The 13,277-nt window shown below is 30.2% G+C and overlaps 1 protein-coding gene across 1 annotated transcript; it reads right to left on the bottom strand.

The window, feature by feature from the left end:
* Window positions 1–2,380: 2,380 nt before the first annotated feature.
* LOC136980589 (uncharacterized) lies at window positions 2,381–12,986 on the bottom strand. The gene is made up of 7 exons (XM_067276730.1): window positions 12,836–12,986; window positions 4,911–4,974; window positions 4,745–4,830; window positions 4,546–4,638; window positions 3,221–3,280; window positions 3,063–3,140; window positions 2,381–2,692 (listed from the first exon to the last, which is right to left on the bottom strand). Exons 1-7 carry the CDS (start codon window positions 12,908–12,910, stop codon window positions 2,408–2,410), a joined length of 741 nt encoding a protein of 246 aa, XP_067132831.1. The 5' UTR covers window positions 12,911–12,986; the 3' UTR covers window positions 2,381–2,407.
* Window positions 12,987–13,277: the final 291 nt, after the last annotated feature.

Below are 13,277 nucleotides of genomic sequence, written 5' to 3' on the forward strand. Positions count from 1 at the left end.
AAATCTGATTCGATAGAAAAACATTCGTTGTGCTTAATAAATGAGGGGTAGTAAATAGTGTCTTTCTGGAAGACACACCATGCAAATCTATTTCGTAATCAAATGTTAGAAACGTAAATAGCATTCGGGAAGCTAAACGTGGTTAGCCCGTTGGTCAGGCACTAACCCGCGACCATTATCTAACCGGCCATTACTAGGCTAAAAATTAAAAAAATAGTATGGTAATTCAGAAAAAAAATAGAGTAAATGCTTCTATTCCTTTTTCAGGACAACTTTTGCCGTAGCAGACATGTTAGGTGGAGTCATGGTTCATTCTTGTAAATGCATTTCGGTTAGCAAACGTAAGCGAAGAGTTTTGTTCGTTTATTCATTATTTATTGCTTTAATATTTTTCGCCCATTTTTGTATTGTAATTGATGTAACCTGTATCGATTCCCTAATTACAATGTAAATTTTTTTCGATGCGTTCTCAAAAACAGAATAGGTAAGAGTAACAATTCCTCTTTGTTCACATAATTTTATTCTTTCTTTTTGCGCAAATGTTGCGTATTTTGTTCTGAAAACAAGAAAATTCGACAAAATACGATGAACATATTTGATAATGAAGAAGAAAGATTAACACGCATTCAAAATTATATGCTTGCCTTCTCTGCCTTATACTTTCTAATACTAATGGCCGTGTCTACATTGTTTTTATCAATTTTCGTTGCCAAAGGTATCGAAGCTGCTTCTACAACACTCAGGAGTATTGTATGCGCCGTAATTTTAAATATTAGCTTCATGTACGAGTTAGCTCTGTAGATGTCTGTATCAATGATGATATTTATCGTGACCGTTTCTGCGAAGAATGTATTCGATAATCTTTCCGAGCGATTATATTTAACAAATATTAATAGTAACGAATATCAGATCAATTACATCATGTCTGAACATGCTGAAATTTGTCGTTTCGTTAATGAAGTTACCGATACTTGGAAAGATATGTTCGCTCTCTGTTATGGTTTTACTGGCCTCTCACTTGGATCCGTCGTTTATAACGGCGTTTTTAAAACTCTGAATTTGAAAGCGCAATGGGTATTTTATGTAGGAACTATCATCTTCATTCTTCTCGTGCTTATGTTTGTGATTTCAAAGGGTTTTAGTTCTGTAAGTCATTTAATTTATTTAATTAATGAAATTATTATTATTTTAAATTTAACAATAATTTAAATATTTTCAGATCTTCGATAACTTTCAAGAAATCCGAAAATTGAATATGAACTCTTCACGGATAACGCATAAAATTAAGGTTTGATGCTTCTTGTATTTTCTCTTCTATGTTTATTTACAGCAGAATATTCAATAATAATTTTCCAGTTTTGCTGATATGTTTCATGAAATTTTTTTGTGAAAATGCCATCGGATTGAATTGTGGATATATGTTAATCGTAACTAAAGAATTTACCATTAAGGTATATTTTTTAACATTTATCTAATAATTTTCTACATAATTAAGATCAAAAATCTCTCCATTGTTTTTAATACAGTACATTCTCGTTAACTTGAACTTAGAGTGACGGCCTTAAACATTTTAAATTAAAACGAGTCCATTTCTAGATACTACCGAACAACATCAACAAATAAGTTTAACGATATATTAATTCGAATAAACCAAATGCACCACAATCCAGTTCGAATTAACAGTGTCTGCTATGTTAAAATATAAATTTTATTATGTATATACTGTATATATATAATATATATATATATATATATTAATTACATATGGAGCTGCAGCGCTCTGTTACTGCTAGCGGCGTACTGTACTTGAAGCGGGAAGTAACTTCACTGTAGAACAAACCGCCATATTTTGAGGGGAAGAAAGTGTGTTTATTTTTCGAACTCGAAATTGGAAAAGACAAGATAAAGTTTAAAAATAACATACAAACGATAAAAAAAACATTCGGTTAGACTCATTTATCATAGGCAGTAAAGCTGCATTTCTTATGATATGTTTCATCGTATATCCTTCCGTTCTGGGTAAAACGTTTGTTTAATATCTGTTTAATATGTTGTTCTGTTTTATATTCAAAGAACATTTACAGTAATTAGATGCATTGTAATAGAAAATAAGAAAACCGTAATATGTGTTACGTGCTTTGTGATTCCATACGCAAGGTACAGTACGTCGACCCTCTTCAGTCCAGCTTATTGTCATTAAAAGTAATAGTAATAAACAATAAATAATAATAAACTCTTCTTTATTATAATATAATTTAAACAACTTAATGTAAATTAAATTTAATACAATTCGTAATCTGTAGAAATGGCTGAAAAAAAAAGAAATCAATGAATCAATTTGCGTAATTTCACTTCTACAAGCAACACTATAATAACAGCTTCTTAATATATTAATTAATACATGTATTTATTTTATTTTTCTGGTGAGAAATACTTTAATATTTTCCCATTTTAATGGTAAAATCTTTAGTTTTAGAGTGGGTACAGTGTTTTGTGTAGACAATTGATTTGTTTCGTTATGATCGGTTTGACTTCTTTCTTCCGAAATTACAGTTAATTCAGTGTAAGGATTAGATTTTGCTGAAAGGAGTGATGTCTTTCTGTTGACGTCAGTCAAAGTCGGAGGTTCTGATGATGGATTCGGAGAGACACTTCGAGTGTATTTTTGGTAGCTATCAGCTTTCTGATTCATCTGAATAATAACATTATATAAATCAACAATTAATTCTTCATACTTAATTCAAATCTGAAATCATTTAATAGAGAGCTGCATGGTTTATTGAACTCTTTCATATTACTACATACGTATTAAATTCGTGAAAACACCTTGTTAAATTTATTCTATCCAATGATCCCAGATATAAAAAGATTATAAGAAGTTCGATTTTTATTTATAAAAAATATTATATCTTACTAATTTCTAATGAAAAAGTATGAATTTCTATTATGAATAAGATATTAATTTTTTAAAAAATTCCTGCAGTGACCGTTGTACAAAGGTTTAACTGTACAACGGTTAAGTGTTTTAAAAAGTTCATTATTAATATATTATGCATACAAACCTGATTTCTCACGTTATCATTATTAATCTGTGATGTTAATTCCTGGTACAATGATAAAACACAGAGGAAGCTGTAAATCTATAAAATAAATTCGATATAAATAAAAAAAAATAAATTAAATTAATAAATAAATTTTAAAACTTACTTAAATTACTTACATTTAGAGCACAAATGAACAAATCTATGATAAATAATATTGCTAGAAACGGATCGAAAATCTAGAAAAGTAAATTTAAATTCGTTAGTAATTTAAATGGATGATCACATCGCCATAATGAAACCTCGATATAGCGAATTCGTAAGTATTTTCACCCTGGTAAAGCCCCAACGAACAGATCTCTCCCAACAAATGGTGCAGAATCCTGCATTATCTGTGAATTACCAATTGTACGATTTTGTTTCAATTACTTCACTTTAGCTAAGTTCGATTAGTTCCTGTTTCAGTGACGTAAAATCGAGGTTTCGTCGTATATAAACTTCGAAATATATCGTTTAAGGCTTAATCTATATATATAAAAACGAATGTATGTCTGTCTGTGTGTGTGTCTGTGTGTCTGTCCTTCATGCATTACCACACTATTTATCCGATTGCCATGAAACTTTGGGAAGTTGTTTAATACACTCCCGCGAAGGTTTGTGGCATATGTGAAGACCACTATTTTCCCCCTTTCAAAAATATATTTATATATGGATTAAGGCTTTCATGTCCAACAGTTGGCGCTAACTTCTGACAACCTAAGTTGGCTTTTCTGTGAGGCATTATGCTTTTCTGTTAGAATGGACTAAAGCAGATCATTTTCTATCTATCTATATAAATAAAATATAACGTTTGTTTGTTCCTACCGATTCCTTTTGAATTTTGACACAACGTTGCATTCGAATACGCAAGTGTTTGTATATAATATACACGTCTAAATTCCCCCTACTGGGGAGAGATGGACGGGATTAAGGCTTACCGTGAAGAACTCGGCTTCTATTATACTATTTTACATGCGGTTTTTTGCGTTTTTGATTGCGATTTTAATAGGTTACGTCAACAGAATATACACTAAAAAGGGATTTTTCGATATTCCCCAGCGGGGAAAGGGACAGGATTAAGGCTTACCGTGAAAAACTTGGCTTCTATTATACTATTTTAGATGCGGTTTTTTGCGTTTTTAATTGCGTTTTAATAGGTGACGTCAACAGAATATACACTAAAAAGGGATTTTTCGATATTCCCTGCGGGGAGAGGGACAGGATTAAGGCTTACCGTGAAGAACTCGGCTTCTATTATACTATTTTAGATGCGTGTTTGATTGCGTTTTAATAGGGTACGTCAAGAGAATGTACAGTACACTAAGAAGGGATTTTTTGAAATTCCCACCACGGGGGAGGCGTTATACATTTATAATAGATACATTTTGAGCCACAGCAACGCGTGGCCGGGTCTGCTAGTAATAACATAAAATAAGGCATTCCTTACATAAACAAAGGCACTTACGGCATCTTTTATGATGAAAAACGACAATCCAATATCCAGAAAAGTAGCAATCGATACAGAAACCAGCCAAGGAATTAACAAGGTGGTGTTTTTCTACAAAATTCATTTAAATTAATTTGTAAAAAAGAAAATTAGCCTTAAAAGGGGAAAAGTATATTTTAAATTTAATTTAACAATTTAAAAAAATTCGTATATTTACCTTAGACAATGCAATCAACAGTAAGATTGAGAATATCACACAGATTGCTGATAAAGTTATAAAAACAATAGAAAATGCTAGAAGAGCTATTTAAAAATTAATTTAATTAATCAATTAAATACGTTTAAATTAATAAAATTAGTAAAAATTACATCAAAAGTCTTACCTGGAGGATTATCTGTTAAACATATGTGATAAGTGCCAACAATGAACAATACAGAATATAAAATCTGTAAAAAACAAAAAATTTATATTTATAATTTAATTTTACAACTTTAATTTAGTTTTTTATTTAAAAAATGTTTTAAAAAATTAATTAAAAAATTTTTCTTCTTAATAACTACACTGGGAATTAAGAAACACCAGATTAATTATACAGGTTCAGTATATTTTTAAGTGTAATTAATATAATGGTGTTTGGTGATTGACCCAAATGACAATTAATTTTAAATATAACTAATTATATAGTAATATAATAATAATTTCATTGTATAACTTATAAATTATTATGTAATGTAAACTATTTACATAATAATAACTTTGTGAATCTTTGACAAATTATCTATTATATTATTAAGGATGATAAACGAGTTTAAGAATCATCAATCAAACAGTTTAATTTAGCTCTTTCTTACCTATTTTTATAACAATAAATAGCAATTCTCTGTGAAAATTCATATGATTCTATATATTCATTATAGAAAATAAGGACTTTTCTAATTGGGAAATAACAATTAGAGAATATCTTGACAGCAAATTAAATGGACTTGATAGGAGAATCCACATTTTCTATATTGTATGGTATACTTGTATTATTTTCAAAATACATATAAGTTTTATCCTCTAAAAACACACGTAGTATTCTAATGTGTTTTGCAGAAACCTGCTCTATTGACCCTGATGAAACCCTCCTTTACTAGTCCTACTGAAACCTACTTTACTGATCCTACGAAAATCTGCTTTACTCAACCTAATGAAACCTTATCATTAATCCTCCTGAATGTTTTACTGATTGTCCTGTTTTATTGATACTACTGAAACTTGTCGTAATAAATGACGTGATAGAAGATGGAAAATGCACTTTCATAAAGTAATGTAAAATGAATAGTTTGGTATAATATAATACAGCAATGTAACACGTGAAGGGGATATCTTCCGAGAGGTTTTCTAAGGGACACTGGCTCTTATTATGACGTGAAGAAAATCCGGAAAACTGCACGCGGAAGTTCGTTTCTCAGGTGTCAACCCGCGGCCAGTGTTTATTGCTTTTGTCCATTCGGCTAAAATGAAAAAAAGAGGTATAAAAAACACTAAAAATTTAAAGAAGTTTCGTTTATTGTATTTATTAAAAAAAACAGTAAAGAAATTAATTTCTTGTGTGACCTTTGAGCTTAAAATTCTTAATGATTTACTTAATTAATACAACTTTAATTATGTAAGTTACTCGATAATTGGACGGCAAAAAACGATAATCGGATTAAAACTAAAAAGAAAATTAAGTATTTTCTTATTCGTGTTATAAAATAATACTTAATTATTAAAACATCGTATAAAAACTGCTGAAGTCAATGTAAATTTACATATAACATAATTACATATATACAAGGTGGCTAATTAAGTCTGTTAACAGAAATACAGTATATTCAAAAATGTATTTTCAGTTGATAAATTGGTACTATAAACTTGAAATATTCACTAAAAATTAGGTGAGATCCCAGCATCTTTAATTGGATCCAGCAATCTCAATTTAAGCCACAAAATAAAATTAACAGAGTTTTTTACATTAAAAATAAAAATTTCCTGTGCTAATTTATATAAAATTCATTTATTTTTTTTATTTATTAAATTATTTTTACAAAAAAAGCCCCCCATTCGATAGAACAGATTTATTTTTCCTTATTTTTTCGTCGTCTCCCATCAGGAACTATTTTATAAGCGCGCCTATTAAATCCAAATGTAATATTCTTCTTAAATTTACATTGAAAATATTCGAATAATGAATATGAATAAAATATTTAATCTATATGAAAATTGAGTAACTTCTTTTTTTTGTAAATGTTATTCTATTATAAATATAAATACTTTCAACATCGTATGAAATGTAAATGCCTATTGAAAAGTAAAAATGAAAAATTTTGTTTTCGTTTCTGTGTATTATTATTTTATATGAATCGATTTTTATGTATTTTATAAACTAAAATTAATTACAAAAATAGCCAGCGAAAAGTTGTGTAACTTTTCCGGCAAGAGTTAAAATCGCGCGTGCCGCCATCTGTTCGTGATTTTATATTATTTATTATCGTAGAATGGCAAAAAAATACTTATCTTTGAGTGTAGAGACGAGTTTCAAATATTCACGAATAAAATTATTAATTAATTCCGACCCCGCTGGAGATATGACACATAATGGTCCCCCCTCTATCTTCCCATTCCCTCGACTTTTAACCACCAAAATTTAATAGCATCAATGGTCCTAACACACGAATCTCCTTGCAAAATTTGAAAAATTTTCGACAAAAGGCACGGGAGTTATTAAGCTTCAAATTGGCTGAAAGAAATCGTGCATTCATGTACTACAGATCAGTTACACAGGCGTATTAACTAGAATTACAACCATTTACTTTGTTTCCGTTTATCTGAAATTAGAGACTAAAATCCTGATACTAGATGAAGGAAATTAAATATATTTGTAACTAATCTGGACCTAATATTTTTGAGTGTTTCAACAAATTACAATGTTATGGGACACAAACAGATATCTCGTCGTAACCTTGTAAATCTTCTGCAGCTTCTATATAAATGAATATTGTCATCTATTATAACAGAAATTATATTTAAATTTATGAAAGTTAAGGCTTTATATAAGGCTTGTTTTGGTACGATAAAATAAGGCAACTCACCACAAGAGCGATATTCAAAGGGAGAGGGAGGATTTTCTACGAAAAACTGGCCCCTATTTAAGTAGTAATTAATTAAAGTAATAATACCATAATACCACAGAACTAGATGTTTCATCCGTTAAGAATGGGTGCCCGGTATACACAGTGTCCGCCGGATACAGGTTTTAATGTAATTCTTCTAAATGTAATTCTAGGAAAAATTTTCGAGAAATTTTTCCTAAAAATTGCTAAAAAGTCTTAAAATTTCATGTTTATATACATTCAGTTCCGCTGCTAAAATATTAAAATAACAGGACAATAAGAATTGTAAATTATATGGAAGTAGTTTCACGTTCGGAAAATCATGAATAATTTCTACTTCGAATATATATATTTTAATATACGCATAAAATTACTTCATATAATAGAATTTGGAATTTTACACCCTCCTACAAGATTTTATTCTACAATTACATAAGAGGGGAACAATATATTAAATTATACGAAGTGAATTTCGAGTAGAAAATTTCAGAAAATCAGCTTAAATGCAGGAGGAAGAGGAGGATAAAAGATGGAGAATTCTATTAAAGTCATTTAAAATAGGAATTACGTTACCATTCTTCAAATAAACATCTCTCAAATCGTGAAAAAATCTTGCAAGAGAGTGTAATTTTTATTTTTATTTCCATTCGTATTTATAATAAATTTGACGAATCTGAAACAAAAACAAATTGTTTTTCTTGTCAATCAGCACGCTTATTTATGAAATTAATAATAATGTTAAATGATTTACGATAAAAACCTGCTGTATAATGATTTAAATCATGCATCGGAGACACGAAATAGGGTATGAGTCAGTTAGAAATGTGTGCAGAGGGGACAAACGGGGAACTTGTTTCACCCTTAGATCGAGTAAAACTCCCCTAAATTATAGTGATTGAGTTGTGTAACCTTACATCCTCCACCATGGGACGTTTCTTTCTGTCTTAAAAAACATCCAAAAATTAAATAAATAAAAATTTATTGATGCAATTATCTGTCTGCAAGCTTTACTCTCTTCTGAGGATGACCATTGCTTCATCCCTTTTCGGAAGGTATAAAATTATTCGAATAACATCGATGAAACTGTTTTACTAACATATACGAACAGAGAATTTAATTATTTATTACTCTAGTGTCATAATTTTTACACGAATAGTTAAATTCTGAAGGCTTCCTCCTGAGCCACTGGCTTGGATCCTAACACATACAAAACAGATATTCTGTAATAGTTTTGTTTCCTGGCTGTTATATAACAGAGGGGAAGTATGACGATCTGTCAAAAATTAACCTCTCCTTCCAAGATTTTTACACTTCTAGACTTGGGGATCCTCGAAACGGCAAGAATTAAAAAAAAATTGAGGGGTTTTTCTGTGTGGTTATGGGCACCATTTTATTCATCCACTTTGAAACTTAATAACTTCTGTTCCTTTTGTCGAAAATTTCTGAAATTTTGCAGGGAGGTTTCCGTATAAGATGGATCAATGTTCTCAAATTTTGATGGTTAAAGGTCGAGGGGGTGAGGAGATAAGATAGAAAGAATCACGTGTCGTATCTCGAGTAGGGTCGGTATTAATAAAGACTCGTTATTAGTATTTTTACAATTTTATAATAAAACTCGCCTCAACTCTCAGCTTTTTGCCATTTTTAACAAGTAATAAGTGTTTTAATAAAATCTCATAACAGATGGCGCCACAGGCAATTTTAACTCTTACCGGAAAAGTTATGCAACTCGTTGCTGGATATTTTATTATAGACACCACATAGTACATATCTATAGTCTGGACGTTTTGGAGTTGACCCTTCCTTGAAGTGTTTAATTCTCTTTTCTGCACCTTCCATCTTCCATCTCTCTCTTCTAAGTACAAATATACACAAAGTAGACAACATAAAACATTTTTTGTTTCATTGCGGATGCATTAAATGATCTTTGTTATATTATATAACACTGAAGAATAATAGGGAATGCTGAGAAGACTACGTTAATAGATTTTAGCAGCTCTTAATATATACAAGCAAAATATAACTAATCTTATTTTCCTACAATAAACAAGTCGCGACATGCAGAGAGAATACACAACACATTGGGAATTTAACTAAATTGATTTAATTTTCTTCAAAGAAAATTTGTAAAGTTAAACATAAAAAAAAGTTATGTAAAAATATACAAAATTTTCTCAAAAATTAAAATTGAAATCAGTAAACAATTCGTAATTTTAAACAGAAAAATTTTTTTACCCAACTCTTTTCTTGTATTGTTTAAAACAGAAGCGACAAATCACTTGATTTAAATATAATTTAGTTATTAAATTTCTCTATAAATAGAAATAAATACGGACAAACCTCGTATACGGAAACGTACAGAATGTCCGTTGTTTGGAGGTTATTTTGTATCATTTTCGTCCAGAACAAAAAAAAAAACGTTTTGAGATAATGTCCGTTGTCCTTTATTGCAGGTTGGCCTCGAAAATAAATCGGAAATTTCTTTATCCGTAGAAATTTTTAATCGATGTTTTAATATGCTGCTTTCAGAACGAATTAGGAAGTTAACATCAGATTAATTTATATCATTTACTTAATTAATCTTTAAATATCTTTAATTAGTATACAGTAAACACAATAATATAATATCTCAAGATTATTTATCTTCAAATAAATCGATTTAAATGTTTCATATATAATTTATCAAATTGAATTCTCATGTAATGTACTAAGTTACAAAGATATACATTTTCAGATTTCGGTTTAATGTCAGCATTTGTTCGCCTCTAAAACTGGCACTAAATCGAGCGTGGCGCTAAATTGAAGTAACACAATGAGAATTATATACAATAGGGAAGCCTAAGTTTGAATTTGAGGGCCATACAAAGTCAACAATTATTATTTTAAATATTTTAGAATAAGAAATAAACGAAATTTATAGCATTTTGCGTCCTAAAAAATTCCTCACAAGTGCTCCTGTGGCACATGTGCCAGCCAACCTTCTTCTGGATCTTAATTATATTGATAAAATATGATCCTCAATGGGGTCGACTAGCGTAAATGAATAATGGGTAAATAAATAAAAAAATATATAGAGAAATTCTCACAAACAAGATAATTCATCAAGAGACATCGGACATTGTAGATCTGGAGCAATGTTTATCGAAGCAGGCATAAGGGTCTTCAAGTGTCTTCTTCGATATTGCTGTTATTTATAAATTTTTGCATCAAAATTTTCTGAATATAATTCATCTAAACAATGCAGTAGCTTTAAATATTGCATGACATTAAGAAAGTTCTTTTATTAATTCAGAAGCAATCGGTATCAAAAAGTTTCCGCGTTAGACAGGGTATGACTTCTAATATCATTTCACGTAAAAAATCCTTCTGTTTCCAGAATTATTTTTCGTTTTAGCCAGGTTTCACTGTATTTGTTTAATTAATTACCATATTTCAGTTATATATCACATACCGTTTAAAAATAATTCACCATTATGCAGCCTGAAGCATCACTTACGTTTGCACCCCTATTTTAAGTAGATTACACTCTAATCTACGTGAGTAATTCTTATATATATATATATATATATATTATTTTTAGCTTTTTCTGGATACTAATAGTGTCTTTTTCCCATTGCGTTAGATCAAACCCACAATGGGAGCTGCAAGATGATCCTCAATTTAGATGTAACTGGCCCATGAAAAATCCCAGGAGGTTGCTAATCCGGAATCTATTCCGGATCTCCCAAAGTGGACAGCCTCTGTAACCTATTCATTCCCTCTCACAGATATGTACCCAAAAGAAAAACGTATATCATAAAATATTAATTTTTAAAGATAAGTATTAATTTTACAGAAAAATATTTTTAAAATGCATTAAATAGTAAGCAATTATCAGAAATATATCTCAAAGTAAGCGTTAAATCCCTCTTGAAATTGTAGATTACCTGAATAAAAGATCTTTCACACATTAATCTTCTACATCTGAATATAATGAGCATCGAAGTAAAGGCAAGGGAGATTATTTGGATCAATTACTGCACGTTTACAAATGAATTTACTGAATTTTTGTACGTATTAAGAAAGATTTATTCAGGGATTCAGTTAATGTAGTACAAATAATTGCATCAATCATTACTTAATCAGGTTAGAAATAAAAATTAAATGCCATTTGTTATGTATCGTTCGATACGTGTTGGAAAGCTGGCATTCTTCTTTTCAAGTGTGTAAATTTCCCCTTCTAGATCCATACGTAATAATTTTAAAAATTGCTTCTGTACACTACCAGTAGCCGAGTGGATAACACCTCTGAACAATTGTACTGGGACACTGGTTTCGGGTTCGAGTTCGACCAACGTGGAACGGTTTCCTTTACGTGTCTAACACCTAATTAAGGGCCAGTTTTTCAAAGAAAGTTCTCTTAAGAAACACTCCTTCGTTCCCTTATTCCAAAGAACTGATCTGATCCATTTACTAAAAATCCCGTATGGTGAAAATTGTTCATAACGTACAGAGCAGAAAATAATTTAAACTTATGGCCCTAAGCTATAACATATAACATGCCCTTACCTTTGATCAAATTATGATGCATATAAAAATGGGGTGACCTTAATCTATAACACGTAACCCTTACCATCACAAATGATGCATATAAAAAGTGTGGGCCTGAGCTTACGCGAGGCCTTAACAATACATATAAATATACAAATCCGTAAATAAAGTATTGTTTACGAATATATTAATGTTTTTCTCGTTAATTTTGGATTTCTTGAGTCTTCGATGAAAAAAAAAAAAAAATCATAATTAACCTATTAGCAACAAAGGGCCTCCACCAATAGTAACCGCAAACCAATCTTTTATAAGAAAATATTTCTCTCCCCGAAACAAAATACAATTTACGCTGGGCTCCCTAATTCAAATATGCCTAGGCCTCATACAGTTATAGTGATGAGTATAAGACAAGGATCTCTAACAGGGTCGATATATAGACTCCTTGGCGTCAATGGAATTTTAAAAGGGGTCGAGGGACTGAAAAGATCAATGAAAAATCAAATAATTTCCAAATAATATCAATCGTATAGGAAATTCATAAATAATTTACACGTTATATTACGCAAAATTTTAAGGGGGTCGATCAAAGAGAATATTCTCTATATGGGGGCCCCCATATAGAACTGAAAACAGTACTTACAGCTGTATATATTCCACTGGCAATACTCCCACTTCTAACACTTCTCCAGCAACAACATGACTTAAGCAAAGGCATTATGAAGTAAAGATGTAAAGAGGAGAACCGATGCGACTGACACAACCACGTGTTCTCCTCCTACTTATTAACTAGATGTCGCGTGAAAGATGGAAAATGATTGGTCGCTGTCATCTCTATTCACTCGATATAACTTTATTTTAATAAACAACAATAATAAATTCGATAATTTCGACATTTTTATAGTGTAAATTCTCATAAAATTTATTTATATACTTTACAGGGTGTAGAGTAAATTGTGTGGAGTACTGTAAAAAAAAACTTAAATAATTAAAAAAAACTTTGCTATTTTATTGTTTATACAATAAAATAGCAAAGTTTTTTTTTATATTTAATAAATGAAATTATATATTCACCAACGTTAAAC

The sequence above is a fragment of the Centruroides vittatus genome, unplaced genomic scaffold, assembly GCF_030686945.1.
Source record: "Centruroides vittatus isolate TY-2023 unplaced genomic scaffold, ASM3068694v2 contig_717, whole genome shotgun sequence".
NCBI lineage: Eukaryota > Metazoa > Arthropoda > Arachnida > Scorpiones > Buthidae > Centruroides > Centruroides vittatus.